Below are 18996 nucleotides of genomic sequence, written 5' to 3'. Positions count from 1 at the left end.
GGCGGGCGGCGCGGCCAATGGGCGGCGGGAGGGGCGGGGCCAGGCGCGGCGGGGCGGGGCCGCCCCCCACGAGGGCGGGCGGCGGAGCGGCGGGAGCGGCGGCCGCGGGGCAGGTGCGGGGCCGGGGCGGGAGCGGGGCCGGGGATGGGGCCGGGCTCGGGCCGGGCTCGGGCGATGGCGGGGGCTGTGGGGCCGGGCAGGGCCGCGGGCAGGGCTACGGGCGAGGCCACCCCGCTGCATGCCCCTCCCGGCGCTCGCTGGTGCCGAGAGAGGGGCCCTCACCCCGCCGCCTGCTGTCGGCCCGGTGGGACCCTGGGCTGTGAGGGGACGCGGACAGGCTGGCTGTCCCTTCGTTCGCACAGCGAGGCGGGCACTGTGGGTGATGCTCGGGCAGCCTGCGGCCTGTCACCGTGCCGGGAGCCCCGGTGACACGGTGCGAGCCGCCGGCAGAGCCCCGGTGACACGGGGGTGGGCACATTCGATTTTCCCCCGAGCCCATTTGCGCTCAGTGAGTCAAACGCCGCGGTTCCTTCGGCTTCCTTCAGTTTGCTGCCGTCTCTTAGTCCGTTCCTCGTCTCGCTGTGCTGCGGATGGAAGGAACCCCGAGCCCTGTGATGGGTCCCCGGTCCCCTCACAAAATGCTGCTCCCTCACCATTTCTTCTGCCAGGCCTGAAGCTCATGAGCCTCTGTCTCACCAGCCTGTATTTTTTTGGGGCTGTTTTCCTCATGATGGGGATCCCCGTAGGCCCATGCCTGTTCAGCCTGTGGCCAGCACGGGACTCTCATCCAGGTGAGACGTGGTCTGTGCTGCTGGCAGGTGTGGGCAGGGCACCCAGCCTGCTTCCCAAAACCACAGGTTTCTTCCCCAAGCGTTGCTGGGAGCCACGGCGCAGCAGTGGGTGAGTGCCAGAGCGGGCTGGGCGAGATGTATCCAGTCTCTGTCACATCCCCTGTACAGGCCTGTTGCATATATGCAGTGATTTTCCAGCTGGTGAGCAGAAAATGCCTTTACAGGGAGCTGCCAACGGCAGATTCAAGAGAGCTGCTGGTTTTATTCATCATTACTATTATTGTTTTGATGAGTAGGGTGGCAGGGCCAGCTGTCACCTCCTGCTCAAGGCCTGCGGGTCTGTGGGTCAGAGGCATCACGGAGCAGGAGCTGATCAACTTGGCACATGGCTCCCACCATCTGTGGGGGTAGCAAAGCCACTGATGGGCTGGTGCTGGGAGCATCCCCAAATGGGACGGGGTTTATGACCTTCCCTGCCTGTTACTGGCTGTTCCTGGAAGTGCTTGTGGCGTGGAAAGTGGGCAGCCTGCTGGGATCACCCACCCTGGCAGTGCTGAGTGGGCCCTGTCAGTGTCAGCATGGTTTGGAGCAGCCAGTGTGATTATTGGCCCCATCGCTGCCAGGACTGTGCTGAAATGGGAAAGGGAGTGCCAAGATGCTGTCGTGAAGCTGAACAGGACTCGGCTGAGGGAGAGGAACCAGGTTTTCCTAATTTATAGCTGCCAGAGCACCGCTGCGTGAGCAGCCTGTCCCAAACCCTGGCCCCTTTTTGCTGGCTTGGCCTCTAGTTCTCCTGTTAGATCCAGCTGCATTGGTGTTGTTATCACTGCAGGATCACTGAGTCGCACTGCCACAGGGACCAGCCTGCTCCAGTTACTGAGGTGGCACGCTCCGGGCTGGTTTTTTTGCCCAAGATAGCCAAAAAGCCAAAGGCACTGCGAAGGCGTGATGAGCACAAGGAGGATGGGTGGCCAGTGGCAGAACGCGGCAGCCGGGTGACCCTGGTGCTGGAGGCAGCCCTGCAGCATCACTGCCGACGCTGTATTTGATTATTTCAAGAGAAACACACCCGGCGCGATGTGAGGCAGTGATGATGCGGCTCCTGCCCAGGCTCCCCGTGGCCCCGGACGAGCCTTCCCCCGCCTGAGCTGCGCAGGGGCGGCTGGTGGCAGCCGCTCGCTCGCCCACGCGCTGCCGGTGCCGGGCTGCGGCGCCGACACGGTTAAGGCACCGGCGGGATCGGGAGCCGGCTGCAGCCACCGGCGGAGCCAAACTTGCCGAGTCAGGATGTGAGAGCGGCAGGGACGGCTCTGCAGCATCTTTGGGTGCTGTCGCATCCCGGGGCGCGGAGGGCTCGGCTTCCCCCTCCGCCAGGCGCCTTTTCCCGGGGACGGAGCGGGAATGGGGTAGGAACCGCCATCCGCTGCGTTTGCCGCCGGCTGCAGCAGCTGCTCGGCACCGGCGCCGCTTCCCGAGACCCGCGGAGCCCGCAGCCCGAGCCGGCAGCCGGCTTTGACTCGCTGCCTTGAGCCTCCCGGCCGCGCATCGCCCTCCGTCCGAGCACCGGAGACAGGTAGGTGCCGCGGCCGTGGCTCAGCCCTGCCTGGCCGGCAGCCACGGCGCAGCGGGGAGCTGGCAGTGCCGCACACCGGGGGACCGGCAGTGTCACACAGCAGGGACCCGCGGGCAGCCCGGTGGACCCCGTTACTTCGGCTCGGGTGTACGTGACGGCAAAGCCGGGATAACCGCGGCCGGTTTGTGCTTTTGGGCTGTGTCATTGACTCGGGCAGCTGAGCGGCGCCGGTGCCGGAGCTCCGGCGGTCACGGGCGACCTCACGTGTCGCAGCTGAGTCCCCAGCGCCCGCCTGCCGCCTTGTCGTGGTGATGGGCTGGGGAAGGCGCGGGAGCCCACCCGGGCGGTCCGAGGCCCCCGGTGGGCTGGGAGATGCTGCGCCGCAAAAGAGGCTCCCGGGCCAAAGGAAGGGGCAGGGCTGCTGCTCTGCGGATCCCTGCGGCGCCGGTGCAGCCGGGGGAGGGGGGGCACGGGACCAGCACGGGGCATGAGCGCAGAGGTGACGGCAGGAGGTGACAGGAGGTGCCGAGGCGACAGGGCAGGGCAGCGTGAGTCATTGAGCTAAAGTCACCTTCCCCGTGGTGTGCAGCGGGGCATTTCACTGTGCTGCAAACACAGTGGAAAAGGGGGAGAAATATGGGGGACATCACCTGGCATGGGGAGATGCGACATTACCTGCATCCCTCACCTGACTTGGGCAGGATGCTGGGGTGCCCATGGCAAGGGTCCCCCAGCTCTCCCTGCCCCAGAGCCTCACCCTTGGAGGATCAGGCTCGCCAGAGGCAGCAGTTTCATCCCTACATTCACATTAATTCCATGTCCAGTTTCACCCACTCCCACTCTGATGGCAGCAAGTCTGGCAGGCTGCAGTATGTAGTCCCCCCCATGCTGGCCCAGCTCCCGGGGGCTTCCCAGCCATAACCATCCATGTCACAGCACCCACAGTCCTGTACCCATTGTGCTGCCAGGGATGGCAATGGACCTTGGTGGGACACAAATCGTGAGGGTGTCCTTCACCTGACTCTTGGGTACATCCTGCAGAAGAAAACACTTCTCTTCCCTCTCGGGCCACTGCTGAAACTCCCGCAGTTGCAGACTCACAGCTGAGTTGTGCCATGAGGGAGCTGGAGGTGCAGGAGCAGTCTCAGGGAAGCACCAAGCTGCTGACACAGAAGGGATTGGACTTTTGGTGATGCCTTTGGCTCAGAGAGCTCAGAGGGATGAACTGGCTCCAAACGCTGGGACACTTTGGATCCTCAGGGTGCAGAGCCCTGACCTGTGTGCCCGTGGTCCTGCTGTGCTTGCCAGCAAAGTCCCTCTAGCACTGCCAGAGACTTGCCAGCCACTGCGCTTGGTCCCTGCAGCTTTGCTGAGAGGCTACAGAAAAGGGGCATCAGCTTCTGCTGAAAATTGCAGAGATCTGTGCTCCTGGCACCACAGCCCCCTGGGATACAGAATCGGCCAGTCCTGAGCCATGCAGGAGTCCAGGGTTGTGGCAGTGCAAGCAAGGAGCTGCATGGCTGCACTGGGACACGGGGGTCCAGCTGTCCCCCCTGCAGGCGTCCCCCAGCTTCCCTCAGCTTTGTTTTGCTGCCCTAACATGTTTAGCTGGCATGAGCGGGCAGGACAGTGCCTGGCCAGCCCGTGGCTGCTGCTGACCCGGCGGTGCTGCAGGCAGCTGCCCACCGCCAGGCGAGGCTGTGGGAGCTCTGGAACCAACACTCGCAGCACCCGGGAGAAGCCGGGGGGTCACAAGGGCTTGGGAGGCTCAGCCCCGGTTGTAGGGCTCGGCAGGGTCCTGCTCCGGGCTCAGGTCAGTGCTGCAGGTTCGGGAGAGAGCGGCTCCCTCCTGGAAAATAAACCCGGCTTTACTGAGGCTCCCTGAGCTGCGGCTGTGGCCAAAGGAGACGCACTCCTGCAGCGCTCAGGAGGAGGGCGATGGGGATCTGTGCCGGGGGCTGCAGCCCGGCCGGGAGCTGCGGTGGGCGGCTCCGCGGGGATGGGCTCGGCTGCCGCAGCTGCTGCCATTGGGCTGCGTGGGCTGCAGGGGCTGCGCCGGCATGCAGGCACGCCGGGCCGGGATGCCGGAGGGATGCAGGATGCGGGAGGGATGCAGGATGCTGGCACACTGTGTTGGGATGCAGGATGTGGATGCAGGATGCGAGCATGCCCTGCTGGGATGCAGGCAGGATGCGATATGCAGGCTCACCGTGGCGGGATGCAGGATGCAGGGATTCTGTGCCAGAATGCGGGAGGGATGCAGGATGCAGGCATGCTGTGCCAGGATGCAGGCGGGATGCATGCCAGGACATGAGCACACTGTGTAAGGCCATGCTCCCGCTGAGCCCAGGGCAGCCAGGAGGGAGCCCAGAGAGCTCTCAGTCCCCATCTGGGAAACAGAGCAGCTTGTGATCTGCAGTGTAAAGATGGCATCTCACCGGCCTAAAGAAAGCAGGGATAAATTTAAATCCCAGCCCCAGTTCTGTAGGGAAGTGTCATTGTTTTCTGTGATACTGGAAACTGCTGACAGTGTTGCAGGAGCAGGAGCACAGCTCCCAGGGAGTCATGCTGGATGCCCCTGCCATGGGGACAGGGACAAGGAGGGTCAGGGGTGTCTGGGGGTGAGCTCTCCTTTCCCTCAGAGCTCTCTTACCCCTGTGCTCACAGTCAGTCACGTGTGAGCTGCAGGAAAAGCCAGACTGTTTTCCTCCCCTTAGCTTGCCCCTTTCAGAGGGACCCTCAGGGACAGCTTCAGGCTTTTCAGAATGTTTCATTTTTCAGGCCATGTTTCTTCACCATTTCCTGAAATCTCAGGACCCCCAGAAGTTTGGAGAAAGCAGCCAAGCTGGGAAGTGAGAGAAACGGGGCTGGGGAGAGACGTTTTTGGGATCAGTGGGTCAAAGTGTGAGCCCCAGGGTCTGAGGCTGGCAGAGCGACCTTGCCCCCACTGCTGCCAATGCCACATGCCCATCTGGCTCAGATCTCTTGCAACAGGAAGTGCCGTCATGCGCGTGCCCCAAAAAACTCATTTCTTCCTCTTTTCCTCTTCCCCTGTGGCAGGGGTGAGGCGGCGAGTGGCTCCGGGGAGCCCAGGCTGGCTCCATGTATCCCGAATCCACCACTGACTCCCCAGCGCGACTCTCGCTGCGGCAGACGGGCTCCCCAGGGATGATTTACAGGTAAGGCTGCAGGGCAGTGCTGGGGGGACTCTGTGGGGCTTCAAACCCAAGCCTGTGGCAGCCCAGAACCACCACGCTCCCTGAAACTGCCCTGATACTCCTAAACTGCCCTGGCATGCTTTGTGCAAAGGCTTCCAGCACAAAATCACCACACAGCACCAGCAGCGTTTTGGGGCACTCTCAGGGTCGTGCTAGTGCCTGCTGCAGTGTCCACTGTGCTGTGACGTGGGTGGGTGCCGCTGACCCTTCTCACAGCCACTGACTCTGCCACTCACTCCTGCTCCTCCTTTTCTAACGGGGTTTGTGGCATCTTTCTTCTCTCTCCCCTTTGCTGTCGGAAGCGCGAGATATGGGAGCCCCAAGCGCCAGCTCCAGTTCTACAGGTAACCAGGCCCTTCCCCCTCCCCAAAATCCCCCCAGCAAGTGGCTACGGCTCCTGCCCATGCCCAGATAATGCTGGCACGGCGCTGCCCTGCCCAGTGTGCCAGGGTTCCTCTGTGGGATGGGTATCACATGTGTGGCATCACCTCATCGCCTGCTCGTGGGTTCAGAAGTGCAGTGTGGGAACCCTAGGGTGTGGCTGGGTGGGGGGACCATTCTCACGGGCTGTCCAGGCAGCAGAGTGTGGCCACATGGCTGTGGGGGACAGCCACTGTGGGATGTGGGACTCAGCTTGCGGGGAGCGTCCCATGCCAATGCTGTGCCTGGAGAAGCCCTTAGCTTTTCCCAAGAGCAGCTCTGGGAAACCAGCCAGCTGGTCCGTGGCTCCTGCTATTAGGAGCAGTCTCATTAAGTGGTTCAGGAGGCAACATTCACCCCCATCACCCTTTTACTGTGTGAAGCGAGGGCAGCACTTCCCCACACACTCTGCCAGCAGCTGCTCCAGCGCTCCCAGGGCCACAGCAGCCCAGTGGTGTGGGACTGGGTCTGGCCTGGCTGCTGTGGGGTGGGGACTGGGGGCTGTCCCTCGACAGAACCGTGGCCTCCCCACTCCATCCCACACATGATGGGAGGAGTTGAGGAGGGCTGGAAATGGGATGGCTCGGTGGCACTGACAGTGTCCATCCCAGTGCTGCCACCAGCACTGCCGAGCACTGCAACTTTTGGCTGCCAAACTGGTCTGAACCACTGGACACATCTGGTGCAAAGGCTCCCGAGGCCAACAGGCAGGACCGTGTCTGTAGGCTGCCTTCAGGCAGCAGCCACCTGTGTTCATCACCCGGTTCCGTTTCGGGGCTCCCTCCTGGTGGAGGCTGCCTTTCAGTCCTGCCGCAGCCCAGCTCTGACTCCACTGCCGCGGGGACACAGGAGGGCTGTGTCTGCCTCAGGGCACCGTCTCTGCTCCCTGATGGCTCCAGTGTCCAGCCGTCCCCACCGCCCTGTGTCCTGTGACAGGGGACCTGTCACCGCAGGGCGAGGGGCGGGCGGTGCCAGCGTTGATAAAGCAGCGGCACATCCCCGGGCTTTTAGTGAGGCGCCATGAATAATTTAACTCCCCTTCGCAAGGAAGAAAATCCCCTAATAGGGCTAATGGAGCGCGGCGAGAAGCCGGACGCTGGGGGCCCGGCGCAGCCGCCAAGTGCTTTGGACGCCAAGCTCCGACACTCCCCTAATGCAAAACACCGCGGCCACCGCGGCTCTTATATCTGCCCTGGGGCAGCCCGGCCGCGCAGAGCTGCGCTGCTGCTGAGCAGCTTCCCCGGCGCGGTGAGTCGGGGCCGGCAGCGGGCGGCGAGCGGGGCTGGGCATGGTGGGCGATGAGCGGGGATGGGCACCGCCACGGGGCAGCCGCTGCGGGCAGCAGGGAAGATTTTCCGTGGAGGGTAACTTGGGATTTGATGGCTTAGGGTGGTTTTCTTTTGGAGTTTGGGGTCTTCCTGGCTTTAGGCAGGATGGTGGCTGCTAGTTTCCCAGCTTGGCCAGGCTGGCCAGATGTCTCTCCGGGCAGCTGTCCTGCCTGTTACCCACTTGTTGTGCCCCTGATGCTGCTAACAGTGCTGTTATCCCACAGAGCCTGTGCTCTGTTCCCCATCCCTGCTCCTTCCTTGCAAAACAGCCTCTCCTGCTTGGGCACGGCACAGCTCATCCTTGGCAGATCCTGCAGCCCTGCTGCCACTCATCCCAGGAGCGCTGGGATTTCTGCTATCAAAAGGCCATGAATGCACCCACCTCCTCCATGCTCTCTTCACCATCCCATTCTGTTCTGCTGAAAATCAGTAAAGTGTCAAGATAGGGCAGCTGGTGGATTCCCACCCCATTCCTCAGAGCAGCCCAGATCAAACCCCCAGCTCTGCTTGCTGCAGCCGTTTGGCTGCTGTAGAGCAGCGGTGCAGCCAGCTCAGGTTTCTCCTTGCTTCTGTCAGGTGAGGGGATCCTAGCAGGGCAAGGAGATCCCACTGGGAACAAGGAGATTCCACCAGGTGCCCGTACCCAGCAGGAGCCGCTGGCATTGCCCTAATTAAAGCTACCAGCCACGGAGAAGGGCTGGCGCTAGAGGTGCTGGGTCCAGCCTCCAGCTTTGAGGTGTGGCAGGAAGAGGCTGATGACCAGGATTCGGTTCGACTTTGCCACAACAGAGGGAAAGGTTTCCTTTCCATGTATCCTGGCTTTCCCAATGCCTTGCTACAGAGCAGGAGGAGCACGGAGTGGTCTCTGACAGCACTCGATGTCAGAGAACACGCCCAGGGTTTTGATCATACCTGACCAGCTGCTACTCCATATCCTCTGGGCTTCCTTCTCCTTTGCTCTGGAGGTCACACCTCAATGGCAGACAGCCCTTCACTTTTGGCTCCTGCAGCTGTCAATTTGAGCTTCACAGGGAAAGAAAAAACCACCAGTGGGAGCCTGGCTGGAGCCTTATGCCGGTGTAGATGTGTCACAGTGCATCCCCAGTGGCCACTCTGGCACCAACACCACAGCTTTGGCCCCAGTCCCTGCTCCCTGCAGACACTGAAACAAGGGAAGTTATGGAGAGAGGCGCAGAAATCAAGCGGGTGCCACAGGTCCCAGGCACAGAGACAGCCAGGGCTGGGCTGTGTGAGGAGCCCACCCTGCGGCAGGCTATTTTCGGCAGCCGCACCGGCTGGGAGGTCGGTGCCGCGGTGGTGGGGAAGGTGTTGGCTGGTGGCGCACATTGCGGCAGCGTGACGCAGGCACAGTGAGCACCCAGTGCCCACAGACCCTCTGCCGATGTCCACCCTTTCCAGGGAGCCCCACAGGGGCCCCTTTCCCATCCCGATTTTCCTTGCCCACTGGCACACAGTGCCAGATTCTCACCGGCAGTACTTGTGCCGCCGCTCACCATGCCTTGGCCAGCTCCTGGGACCCGCTGTGTTCATCACAGGGATGCAAACCAGTGCAGCCCAGCACAAACTGGGAGCCACAGGCCACACTGCTGCATCGTGGCTTAGGGCAGCTGTGGCAGGTACCACTGCAGCCTCAGGCACGGACTGTGCCACATCCCTGTCCTGCTGCTTCTCCTGTTGTGCTTCAGCTCTCACACCAAGGCTTTGCTCCGCTGACGAGAGTGGCTTTGCTACATGTCCTGGCAAGAGTGGGTGCCACCACTCTGGCACAGCAATGCGGGCAGGGCTGTGCCCTGAGTGGCGAGGGAGCCCATATTGTGCTTTCCCAGCTCTCTCCGTAGCACCACAGAGTGTTTGGCGGCGTGGCTGGCCAGCAGAGCCCACGCTCGGGTGGCAGGATGCTCTCCATGACCTACAGTGAGAGCCTGCGCAGCGTGGCCAGCCGGCCCAGCCCCGAGTGGGGGCTGCCCCCAGCCCCCCGGGCGGCCGACGGGCTGGAGCTGCGGCGGCTGCGGGATGTGCGGGCGGCGGCGCGGGCGAAGACTCTGGAGGAGTTCCTGCGGATGCACGGGCTCTCCCTGGCCGACAGCACCGCCCGCGCCACCGGCATGAAGTACAGGTAAGGCAGCGCCGAGGTGAAGGGATGACACTGGGGACGCTGCTTGGTGCTGGTTTGACACCTCGTCAGGAGAACGGCTCTCACCTAAGCTCACCTCGGCTCCCCTGTGCCGAGGCTGGGAGGAGCCGATGCCCTTGGCACGGCAAGCGCCGGAGAGGCGGCAGCCGATCAGCGCCGTTAGCACTTTCCTCCTTGGTGATCTTTGAGCTTCTAGCTTGACATTCCTGTGTGCTGTCTGGGCATTTGCAGATGCAAACACCCTCTGAACTTTAAAGATTAGGCACCTGGAGCAAACAGCCGCCGAAGAGCTGTTTCTGCCTCAGAAGTGTAAATCTCTATCTGGTGCAGGTAGATCTCTGCCTGACTGGAGGGGTACATCTTCACTTGACCGGGGTTCTTCTCCACCTGAGGGGTGTAAATCTCCATCTGACGGGCATACATCCCTGCCTGATGGGTTTGCATCTCCCCCTTAGTGATGGGTGTGCATCACAGAGCGGGTGCATCATTAATTTTGCATGTGGGTCCTGGTGCAAGGTGTATCAGGATTTCAGCCAATGTCCTTGTCAGGAGGACACTCCAGGCAGCTGGAGAGGTGGTCACAGCCCCTGAGAGGGATGGGGCTGCTCTGCCCAGTGCACCTCTCCCCTGGCATTGCAGGTGGGGCAATGGGGTGCAGGGCCCAGGTCAGGCTTTGAGGGGCACCAGGGCTGAGGACAGTGGCTGTTCTCCAGTGACAATACAGAGGTGCCCCTTGTCCCCCACTGCAGTGAAGCCCCCAGGAGCTGGCAGCTCTGCCGGCTCCTGCCATGCTGCGCCGCGGGTCAGGTTCCCCTCTGCTCACAATGACCGCGGTAACATTTACACAGTGGCAAGAGCCCATCTAATATTCATGGGGACATTATTTATTGATGGGAGCAGCTGGCACAGGCACCCCAAAGGTGCTCCTTCTTTGGGCATGTCCCTGCTGCCACCAAAATTTTTGGGGTTTCTCATCCTCTGAGGACTGACAACTGCTGCCAGGTCCCCCCCGCACTGGAGCCGGCGCTGGCACTGGTGCTGGCAGGATTACCAGCTAAGGAGCTTTGTGAGAGAGGGAAGCGGAGGAGATTACAAGATTTTTCATTAGGTTTGGGGCAAATGTGCATAATTTCCTGCAAGCCCCGTCGCTGCATTTTGCTCCATCCTGAGGGGCACGGCAGGTGCTGGCAGCCGTAGTGGGCTGACTCGTGTCCTTGCTTCGGCGGGAGGTGCTAGGCTGGAATCCGTCTCACTCGACTTCGCTTGCACTGGGAAAAAAAAGGGGAATGTGCTGCTGGGGCTGTGGCCCCGAGGGCGACAACTTCGGCAGGCAGGTGGGCTCTGCCGCGGGAGAGCCATCAGCATCGTCGCCACCTGGCTGCCGCCCAGCCCTGGGCTTGGCGATGCACACGCGTTGCTGCCAGAGGGTTTCGTTTCGGACCCGTGCAGGGGAATTTGCCTCTTCACTCCACACCTCAGCCCTCGCTGTGCCCCAGAGCGGAGCTGGGCCGGCAGCCGTACCCGCGGGGGGATGCCCAGCGGGGAGCGGGGGATTCCTGCCCCGCCACGGCCACTCCGGAGGGTACCGGCAGCGGCTCTGCCTCTCTGCCCCCACCTGCCCGAGCGTGCCGCTCGCTCGCTTCCTGAGCTCATCAAATATTGAGGGCAGGAGGGCTGACGGGAGCGCTCCTCGCCCGCCGCCCCGCAGCCCCCCGCCGTCACGTTGGCGGCGCGCGGGAGGAGCTCCCCGCCTCGCCCGGGGCGCCGGCTAAATTTAGGCAGCTGGCGCTGCTGCCCGCCGGAGCAGCATGCAGGTCTCCTTTGTGTGCTCCGAGCACAGCATCAAGAGCCGGAGCGCGGAGGACCGGCTGAACCGACAGAATGCCGGCAGCCCCAGCCTCGGCACCCGCGGCAAGTTCCGCGCGGTGGCCATGGTGGCCCGCAGCCTGGGGCAGCTCTCGGTGCAGAACGCCCCTTCCTCCAGCGACTCCAGCGTCAAGCAGCCGGGGATGAAATACCGGTAGGCTCATGGGGCTTTCCCTGTCCTCACTGCGATCGGGGCGGCGAGGGGGGCTGGGGGTCGGGGGCGCCGCGCTCCCCTTGTCTCCGGTTCGCGTCCGGCTCTGGCGGTTTCTCGTCGCTAAAAGTGCTGACCGTGCGCCTCCGTGCGCTTCCTCGCTGTTTGCTCCTGTCCCCTCGGGGCAGCTTTGATCCAGCCGCGCGTAAAATCTTCAGGATGGGGGAGAGAAGGGACCCTAAAATTCCGAGTAGGATTAGTAGCATCCTCAGTGTCTGCCAAGCCGGGCTGGCTGCCGAGCCGGGGGGGTCTGGGAGTCACAGTAGCATTAATCCGGGCTGCCATGGCATCCTTTCGGTGCTGCTGGAGACTCAGTGCCCTGCAAAGTGAGTGCAGAGCCATAAGCAGCTTTGGCTGCCCATGGTGGTTCTGGAAACGGGGTGGTGTGTGCATGTGGGGCCCCCCCGGCCAGCACCCACAGGGCTCACACACCCCATGTCCTGGCTCTGGGGCAGAGCACTGAGGGCTTCTCCCATGGAGGCTGAGTGTGCACCTGGGCATGGGGCTGGGGCTCTCCCCAGATGAGCATGGACCCTAGGACAGGGTAGGGCCCCCCCCAGATAAGCCTGCACGCCATGGTCCAGCTGCCAGCAGCTGCGTGCCTCCGCTGCAGCCCAGATGTGCCAGCATTAGGCAACAAAGTGTGAGGCCAGCAGAGCACTGGGGTGAGCCTGGCTGTCACCCACCAGTGTCGTCCAAATCAGCTGAGTCCCCTTACCTGGACACTGGGGAGGGGGCTGGCCCAGTTCTGTCCAGCTCTCAAAAACCAAACCCTTGCGGTGGTAACAATATTGGGACAATGCACAGTGGCATCCTCAGGGCTCAAGTGCTCCTGCCCCACAGTCATGTCCTCATCCAGAGGAGGAGTATACCAACAACACCCTCTCCCAGGCAGTGGGTGATCAGCTTGGGAGTCCCCACTGGTGGCTGCTGGAGGGACAGTGGTGCAGGAGGATGGGATGGGATAAGAAGTGTAGGGGAATGCTTGGCCTTCCCAAGGTCTGCCAGTATCTCTGTTGGGCAGCCTGTCAACACACCTTTGGGCTGGGAAGCCAAGAGCAGCGATGGTCACCTGCCATGGGGAACCCCAGCAATGCTCTTGGAACATCCAGGATGAGGCAGGTGCTCTCCTCTCTGATGGCAACCCCGATCACGGGGACTTGAGCCACCACTGGCCCACAGCCATGACCTCTCCCCGCCACAAAATGCCCTAAAAACACCGCGGGACAGAGGGAGCACCGGTGCCTCCAGATGCTGGGCGATAGCATGGCAGTGCAGAGGGATGCTGCCCTGACTCAGAGCAGCCCACGGCCGCCCGTGGCTGGGCCGCAGCCGCTCCCTGCCCGGCTGCCGGTGCCCGTGTCGGCGGTGCCGGCGGTGGCGGTGCCTCCGGTTGCTATGCGACACCCGCGCGGGCGAGCTGCCGCGGCTCACCTACACTTTATTTATTTTAACGCTCATTTCTTGAGCCTTTGTCATTTTTAACAAGTAACTGGCTCTCCATCACCACAGCGAAGGCGTCTGCCAGCCTGGCCCCCTTCCTGAAAGCTGTTCTCCAGTTCCTTGTGCCGGTCAAATTTTCTGGGGTGCTCCATTTCTCCAGGATGTTGCTCCACTCCCGAGCACCCTCGCCTGGTGCAAGCCCTGTGCTTCCCTGTGCAATGCAGAGAACGGGCACAACTCATACCATGTATGGGATGCTTCAGTCCTGACCACCAGCATGCCAGCTCCTCTTTCTCCACTCTCATTCCCCAGTGCCAGCGGCACTCTCAGGGCAGCTGGACACCCCAGCCTCATCAGGGGGAGCTGCTTTAACGAGGTCACTGCTGTCCCAATAGCCCTGCTGGGCACAGCTTCACTGCGCAGGTGCAGGCAGTGCCACTACCAAGCTTCAAGATGCCCAGCCTGGGATGGCTCGTTAATCAGTTTGGATGGGACTCTCATTTTGGAACCATCCCAGGTGGGGATGGGGACCAGGGGACACCACCACACCTCCCAGTCCTCGCGCCCAGTGTGTTGGTGGCATGCAGGATGCATGAGACAGCGTTTTGGGGCTTTCTGGCACCTTTGGTAATGGTCTCTGTCTTCCAGGAACCTCGGGAAGTCTGGGCTGCGTGTGTCCTGCCTGGGTCTGGGTAAGTGCCAGGGTTTGCCACAGCCCCTCGGCATCCCCTCAGTTCCGCAGCAGCTGCCGGCACTCCCCGGCCAGGGCAGCCCTCGCTTGCCCCGGTGATGTTTGCAAAGGGAAGGAAAGGGTTTTCCTCAGCCCTGCGGCTGTTTTGAGTCACGGCCCAGAAATTGTCAAATTATTTTCTCTTTTTCTGACACGATAGGAAGCGACTGGGCTGTGCTGGGAGCACCACAGTGCACGCGGCAGGGCCAGCTGTGGCCATCACGTGCCGGGGCTGTGCTGAGGCAGCCAGGGTGGGTGGCTGGGGGCTTGACGTGGCAGCGCTCGTTGCTCACCACATTCACCACGCGCACACCTCTCTCTCCCCTGCAGGAACATGGGTGACTTTCGGAGGGCAGATCACAGATGAGGTAAGGCTGCACCCCTTCACCCCGTCTCTCCGCTGGTGAGTGGGGAGGGGATGGGGCCAGCCCAGCCGTGGCTGTGGCCTGGGTGCATGCAGCTTGCCGGAGCTCCAGCGCTCTGCGCACGCGCCCGTGCTCTCGGCCACCCCCTTCACCGACCCCGCTCTCTCCTCGCAGATGGCAGAGCAGCTGATGACTTTAGCTTATGACAACGGCATTAATCTCTTCGACACGGCAGAAGTCTACGCTGCTGGCAAGTAGGTACCCTGCTTTGGCAGTGCCACAGGGGTCTCACCCTACACCCCGACCAAATCACAGTGGCAATGGGAATATCCCAGGTTTGCCAGCTGCAAAGCAGCTTCCAGGACGGGGCTCTGGGCGCTTGCTCATGGAGGGAGTCATGGTTCTGGCAGTCCCATGCTTCCCGTGGTGGCCTGTATCATGCAGGTGCAGCTGTGCACCCTCCCAGCACAGCTGTAGCCAGGGCACACGGGCCCAGGGCATTGGCATGTGTCCATGCTTTCACTTAAAATTAGCAAGCTTATGCACTGGGGGCAGTTCGGCTCTGGGCACTACAGCCAAGGGGCAAACAGTGTCCCCATGGCTGCACCTGCCAGGTGCCAATGGCTGATGTCCCCTTCCCTTGCAGGGCCGAGGTGGTGCTGGGAAATATCATCAAGAAGAAAGGGTGGAGGTAAGCTAGACACCATCCCCAATGGGCTGGGTGGGAAAAGCTGGTAGAGCAGCCTTGGGCAGGAGTGTGCCATCCAGGGCAGGGTGCACAGGGCTTTGCAGTGATTCTCTCTTTCTCCCCACAGACGGTCCAGCCTGGTCATCACCACCAAAATCTTCTGGGGAGGAAAGTAGGTAACAACTGCCCCCTAGCAGAGCAGCTGGCACGGGTCAGGCTCTCACCCCAGGCTCTCACCCATCTTTGCTTTTGCAGGGCCGAGACAGAGAGGGGCCTGTCCCGAAAACACATCATAGAAGGTAGGGGCATGTGTGAGGGCACTCGTCAGGCACTGCCAGGCTGTGCCTCACCGTCTGCCTCGGTGCTGGCAGCACGGGGCTCAGCACACCTGATTGCCCATCCGTGCTGCAGGTCTGAAGGCGTCTCTGGAGCGGCTGCAGCTAGAGTACGTGGACGTGGTGTTTGCCAACCGGCCCGACCCCAACACGCCGATGGAAGGTGGGTGCGCGCCACGGTGCCACGCTGCTCCCCGCTGCCTTTCATCGCCGTCGCGGTTGGTTTGCGCCAGGCTTCTGTTTCAAGGGCATTTTCCCTCCCAAGCAGAATCTGCTCCTCTGCCACCACAGTTGGCCCGTGCCACAGTCACACTTCTGCCACCTCCTGCCCGGTGCCAGGACCCTCTCGGGCCGCGGCGGGGCGGGTTGGCAGTGTGGTGGCAGGTCACTGCCCCCATCCCAGCAGCGGTGACTCCACTTTCTCTAAATCTCTCTTTTATCACCAGGGGACCCATTTAGTTCCTCCAAGTCCAGGACTTTCATCGTAGAAGGTACTCCCTGCCCGCACTCTGCCCGCCAGCCGCTGCCTGTCCCAGCGGTGTTTCCCGGGGCAGAGCCCCCACTCCTCTGTGATCCCCCATCCTTGTTCCCCCCTCTCAAGCAAACCCTGCCATGAGATGCAGAGGCAGCAGCAGCACAACACAGACACCCCCCTGGCCCTTCAGACTGTACTGCAGTTTAAAGGACAAAAAGCAGAGAGGCTCCCGCCCCCCAGGGTCCTGCCATGGGGTGCCCTTGGCACATGCCAGGGTCTGCAGCAGGGTCCCTCCCCACCGGGGCAGCTGTGAGCATGCTTGGGGTGTGTGCCCTGGTGCCGGCCGGGCGAGCCTCGTGCCCCTTGCCCTCCCCACTGCTCGCCTTTGGCTGCAGGAGCACGCCTTGGCTTGGCCCCAGCCTGCATGGCTCAGGGCTGGCTCCCCCCAAGACGCCTGAGTGGCTCACACAGGGTTCAGGCTTCCCTCTGTGGGTCTCTGTGTGTGGGCAATGCATCAGTCCCTCCCCCTGCAGCAGTGCCAGTGCTGGTAACCCCACAGGGCATGGGGACACTGGCAGAAGCCTCAGGCTGCTGTCCATGCAGGGAGAGCCTGGCACCGTGCAAGCATGTCAGGTCGGCTGTGGTCCCTGGCACATCCTGAGTGGCTGCTCCCTCTCTTCCCATCCTGCTCTTCTGAAAGCATTCCCTGGACAGCACCCAGCTCCCACCGCAGCACTGGGCAGTGGGAGCCCATTTCTGCCAGTGCAGCCCCGCTAAACCCCACCTGCCTCTCTCTCCTTCCCTCCCGGCAGAGACAGTGCGAGCCATGACCCATGTCATCAACCAGGGGATGGCCATGTACTGGGGGACCTCGCGCTGGAGCTCCATGGAGATCATGGTAGGGGCCCAGGGGACGGGGCGGCCGCAGCGGAGCAGCCCCAGCGATGCTGCTGACGTTGATTTAATTAGACAGCAGCTGTTGGGAGCCAAGCGTGTGCAGATGCACTTAAGCCTTAATTATTTTTCGGGGTGGCCGCTCAGGACTTGGCAGGGGGGTTGGGCAGGGGGCTCGGGGGGAGCGGCAGGGCGCTGAGGGTCCTGGCTCTTCTGCAGGAGGCGTACTCGGTGGCCCGGCAGTTCAACCTGATTCCGCCCATCTGTGAGCAGGCTGAGTACCACATGTTCCAGCGGGAAAAGGTGGAGGTGCAGCTCCCTGAGCTCTTCCACAAGATAGGTATGACAGTGGGGATTCCTCCCCAGCTCCCCAGAGCACAGTGCTGCTGAGACCAGGTGCCACGGCCCCTGAGGGAGCTGGGAGCAGCAGTGCCACCCCCCTGTTCTGCTCTGTCCCCAGGCGTTGGAGCCATGACCTGGTCCCCACTGGCCTGCGGCATCGTCTCGGGGAAGTATGATGGGGGCATCCCCCCCTACTCCCGTGCCTCGCTGAAGGTGAGCTGCACCAGGGCTGGGAGGGCACACGGGGATGGACGGAGCTGGGGGAGCAGGGCCAGGGGCCTTGCAAAGTCCCTATGGGAACAGGAACTCCAGGAGCTACAACCCAGGGAGTTTGGGGATGCCCTGCCTGTGCAAGGTGCTGGTGCACCCTGATCCCACCACAACACCCCTTCCCACTCCCCAGGGATACCAGTGGCTGAAGGACAAGATCCTGAGTGAAGAGGGCCGGCGGCAGCAGGCAAAGCTGAAGGAGCTGCAGGCCATTGCTGAGCGCCTGGGCTGCACCCTGCCCCAGCTCGCCATCGGTAAGAGCATGGGGGACAGTGGGGGAGAGCAGGGGGTGACACCAGGGATATCTGGGCCGTGCTGAAGCTCTGCTCTCCCTCCTCTCCCAGCCTGGTGCCTGCGCAACGAGGGTGTCAGCTCCGTCTTACTGGGGGCCTCCAATGCCGACCAGCTGATGGAGAATATTGGAGCAATACAGGTCAGTGCTCCCAGCAGGAGCAACATTTGCCCACAGCACTCATTGCAGTGCTGCACTGTGCGGGAAAAGAGGGTTACAAACCCAGCTCCATGACAGGTTTTGCTTGTCGTGAAGGCGAGAAGCAAAGACGAGGCTTTGCTGGGCGGAGGGGGCAGGGCTGGGCCTGACTCAGGCTCTCCCTAACTGGGTCACCCTGCCGGCAAGCTGGGGCTTGCGGCACGAACGCGGTGGGGTGGAGGCGGTGAGCATCCTCAAGCACACACCAGGGTCACAATCCCAACTCCCAGCGTTGCCCCCATCCCCCGCAGGTCCTTCCAAAGCTGTCGTCTTCCATCGTCCACGAGATCGATAGCATCCTGGGCAACAAACCATACAGCAAGAAGGACTACAGATCCTAAGCGCGCCCGAGCACGCCGCGCAGCCCTCGCCGCCCGTTCGCTTGCTTACGCTTTGTTGGAGCAAAGTGGAGAGTGTGGCTCGCACCGCGAGCGCCGAGAGCCAGCGCTCCACCCGCGCCGCCCCGGACGTGGCGCCGCGGCCGCCCGGCCTGGCTCTGCGCCGCAGGGACGGCCGCAGGGAGGCGAGCCCCGAGCTGCCCGGCCGCCCTGCCCGCCGCCGGGACCCGTTGCATGCGTGGCTCCTGCCTCCACGTTGGCGGCGGGCGCGGGGTGCACGCGGGTGCTGTACGCCCACGAGGCCGACAACACGAAGCTGTTCCCCGGCCCTCGCCTCTGCCCTCTCCCACGGCACCGCGGCGGTTCCCGGAGAGCTCCCGGGGAAAGGGGTGGGTGGGATGGCGACAGGGAGGGAGTTTGGGATGCTCTGGCCGAGCTGTGCTGCGGGGAGGGACCAGGATGGGGGAGTGTGTGTGTGTGGGCAAGTGTGCAAGTGTCTGTGTGCATGGACACACGCGGAGACGCAGGGACGTACAGACGTGCGGGGACGTGTGGATTTGCAGCTGTGGAGGTGAACACAGCCCACAGGCATCTTCAGTTGTATCTGCACAAAGCTACTGAAAGCCTCTACACATGCACCCACGTACACCTGTTACAGGGGTGTCTGCAGACACACACACAGTCACACACAGAGTCACACACGGCCAAATGTAGATACAGATGCAGCTCTACCTCCACCTCTATCCCTGGCATCAGTCTCTGAGAGATCAATACCTATTTACATCTATAGATACCTGTATGTAGATGTGTACACACCCCTCTGAAAAATACACGTATAATGTATATACACATATGTAGACGTGTGTGCTTGTGTATATACAGACATACATGGTTCTGTGTATTGATCCATATATGTAATATATAGAGGTGCACATATCCATGTAAATATAGTGCTACAGCAGCATCCATGTTTGTATGGATATATGCACACATGAAAATTACTGATATGTACTTACATGTGTGTATATGCAGATATATGTGTAGATGTCTCTATATCCATACCC

At 62.1% G+C, this 18996-nt stretch overlaps 1 protein-coding gene across 6 annotated transcripts; it reads left to right on the top strand.

The window, feature by feature from the left end:
* The first annotated feature begins 26 nt into the window (after positions 1-26).
* Positions 27-18260, top strand: KCNAB2 (potassium voltage-gated channel subfamily A regulatory beta subunit 2). 6 transcript variants are annotated; one of them, XM_064397234.1, is made up of 16 exons: positions 27-113; positions 5425-5543; positions 5885-5926; positions 13654-13697; positions 14066-14103; positions 14275-14354; positions 14747-14791; positions 14916-14960; positions 15044-15087; positions 15200-15286; positions 16411-16496; positions 16712-16832; positions 16953-17047; positions 17238-17358; positions 17449-17537; positions 17846-18260. In XM_064397234.1, exons 2-16 carry the CDS (start codon positions 5467-5469, stop codon positions 17933-17935), a joined length of 1104 nt encoding a protein of 367 aa, XP_064253304.1. In that variant the 5' UTR covers positions 27-113; positions 5425-5466; the 3' UTR covers positions 17936-18260. The 6 variants fall into 6 exon arrangements, with proteins under 6 accessions (XP_064253304.1, XP_064253306.1, XP_064253305.1 ...); XM_064397233.1 differs by lacking the exon at positions 27-113 and adding an exon at positions 1877-2364; XM_064397236.1 differs by lacking the exon at positions 5885-5926.
* Positions 18261-18996: the final 736 nt, after the last annotated feature.

The sequence above is a fragment of the Passer domesticus genome, chromosome 22 (assembly GCF_036417665.1).
Source record: "Passer domesticus isolate bPasDom1 chromosome 22, bPasDom1.hap1, whole genome shotgun sequence".
NCBI lineage: Eukaryota > Metazoa > Chordata > Aves > Passeriformes > Passeridae > Passer > Passer domesticus.
The sequence above is the reverse complement of the archived record's forward strand: the minus strand, read 5'-3'. Positions and strand labels throughout refer to the sequence as shown.

Coding starts and splice junctions, on each gene's coding strand:
- KCNAB2 (XM_064397237.1), top strand. CDS start 9,247: ATGCTCTCCATGACCTACAGTGAGAGCCTGCGCAGCGTGGCCAGCCGG. Junction 14,961..15,043: donor AAAATCTTCTGGGGAGGAAA/GTAGGTAACAAC, acceptor TTGCTTTTGCAG/GGCCGAGACAGAGAGGGGCC. Junction 17,538..17,845: donor AGAATATTGGAGCAATACAG/GTCAGTGCTCCC, acceptor CATCCCCCGCAG/GTCCTTCCAAAGCTGTCGTC.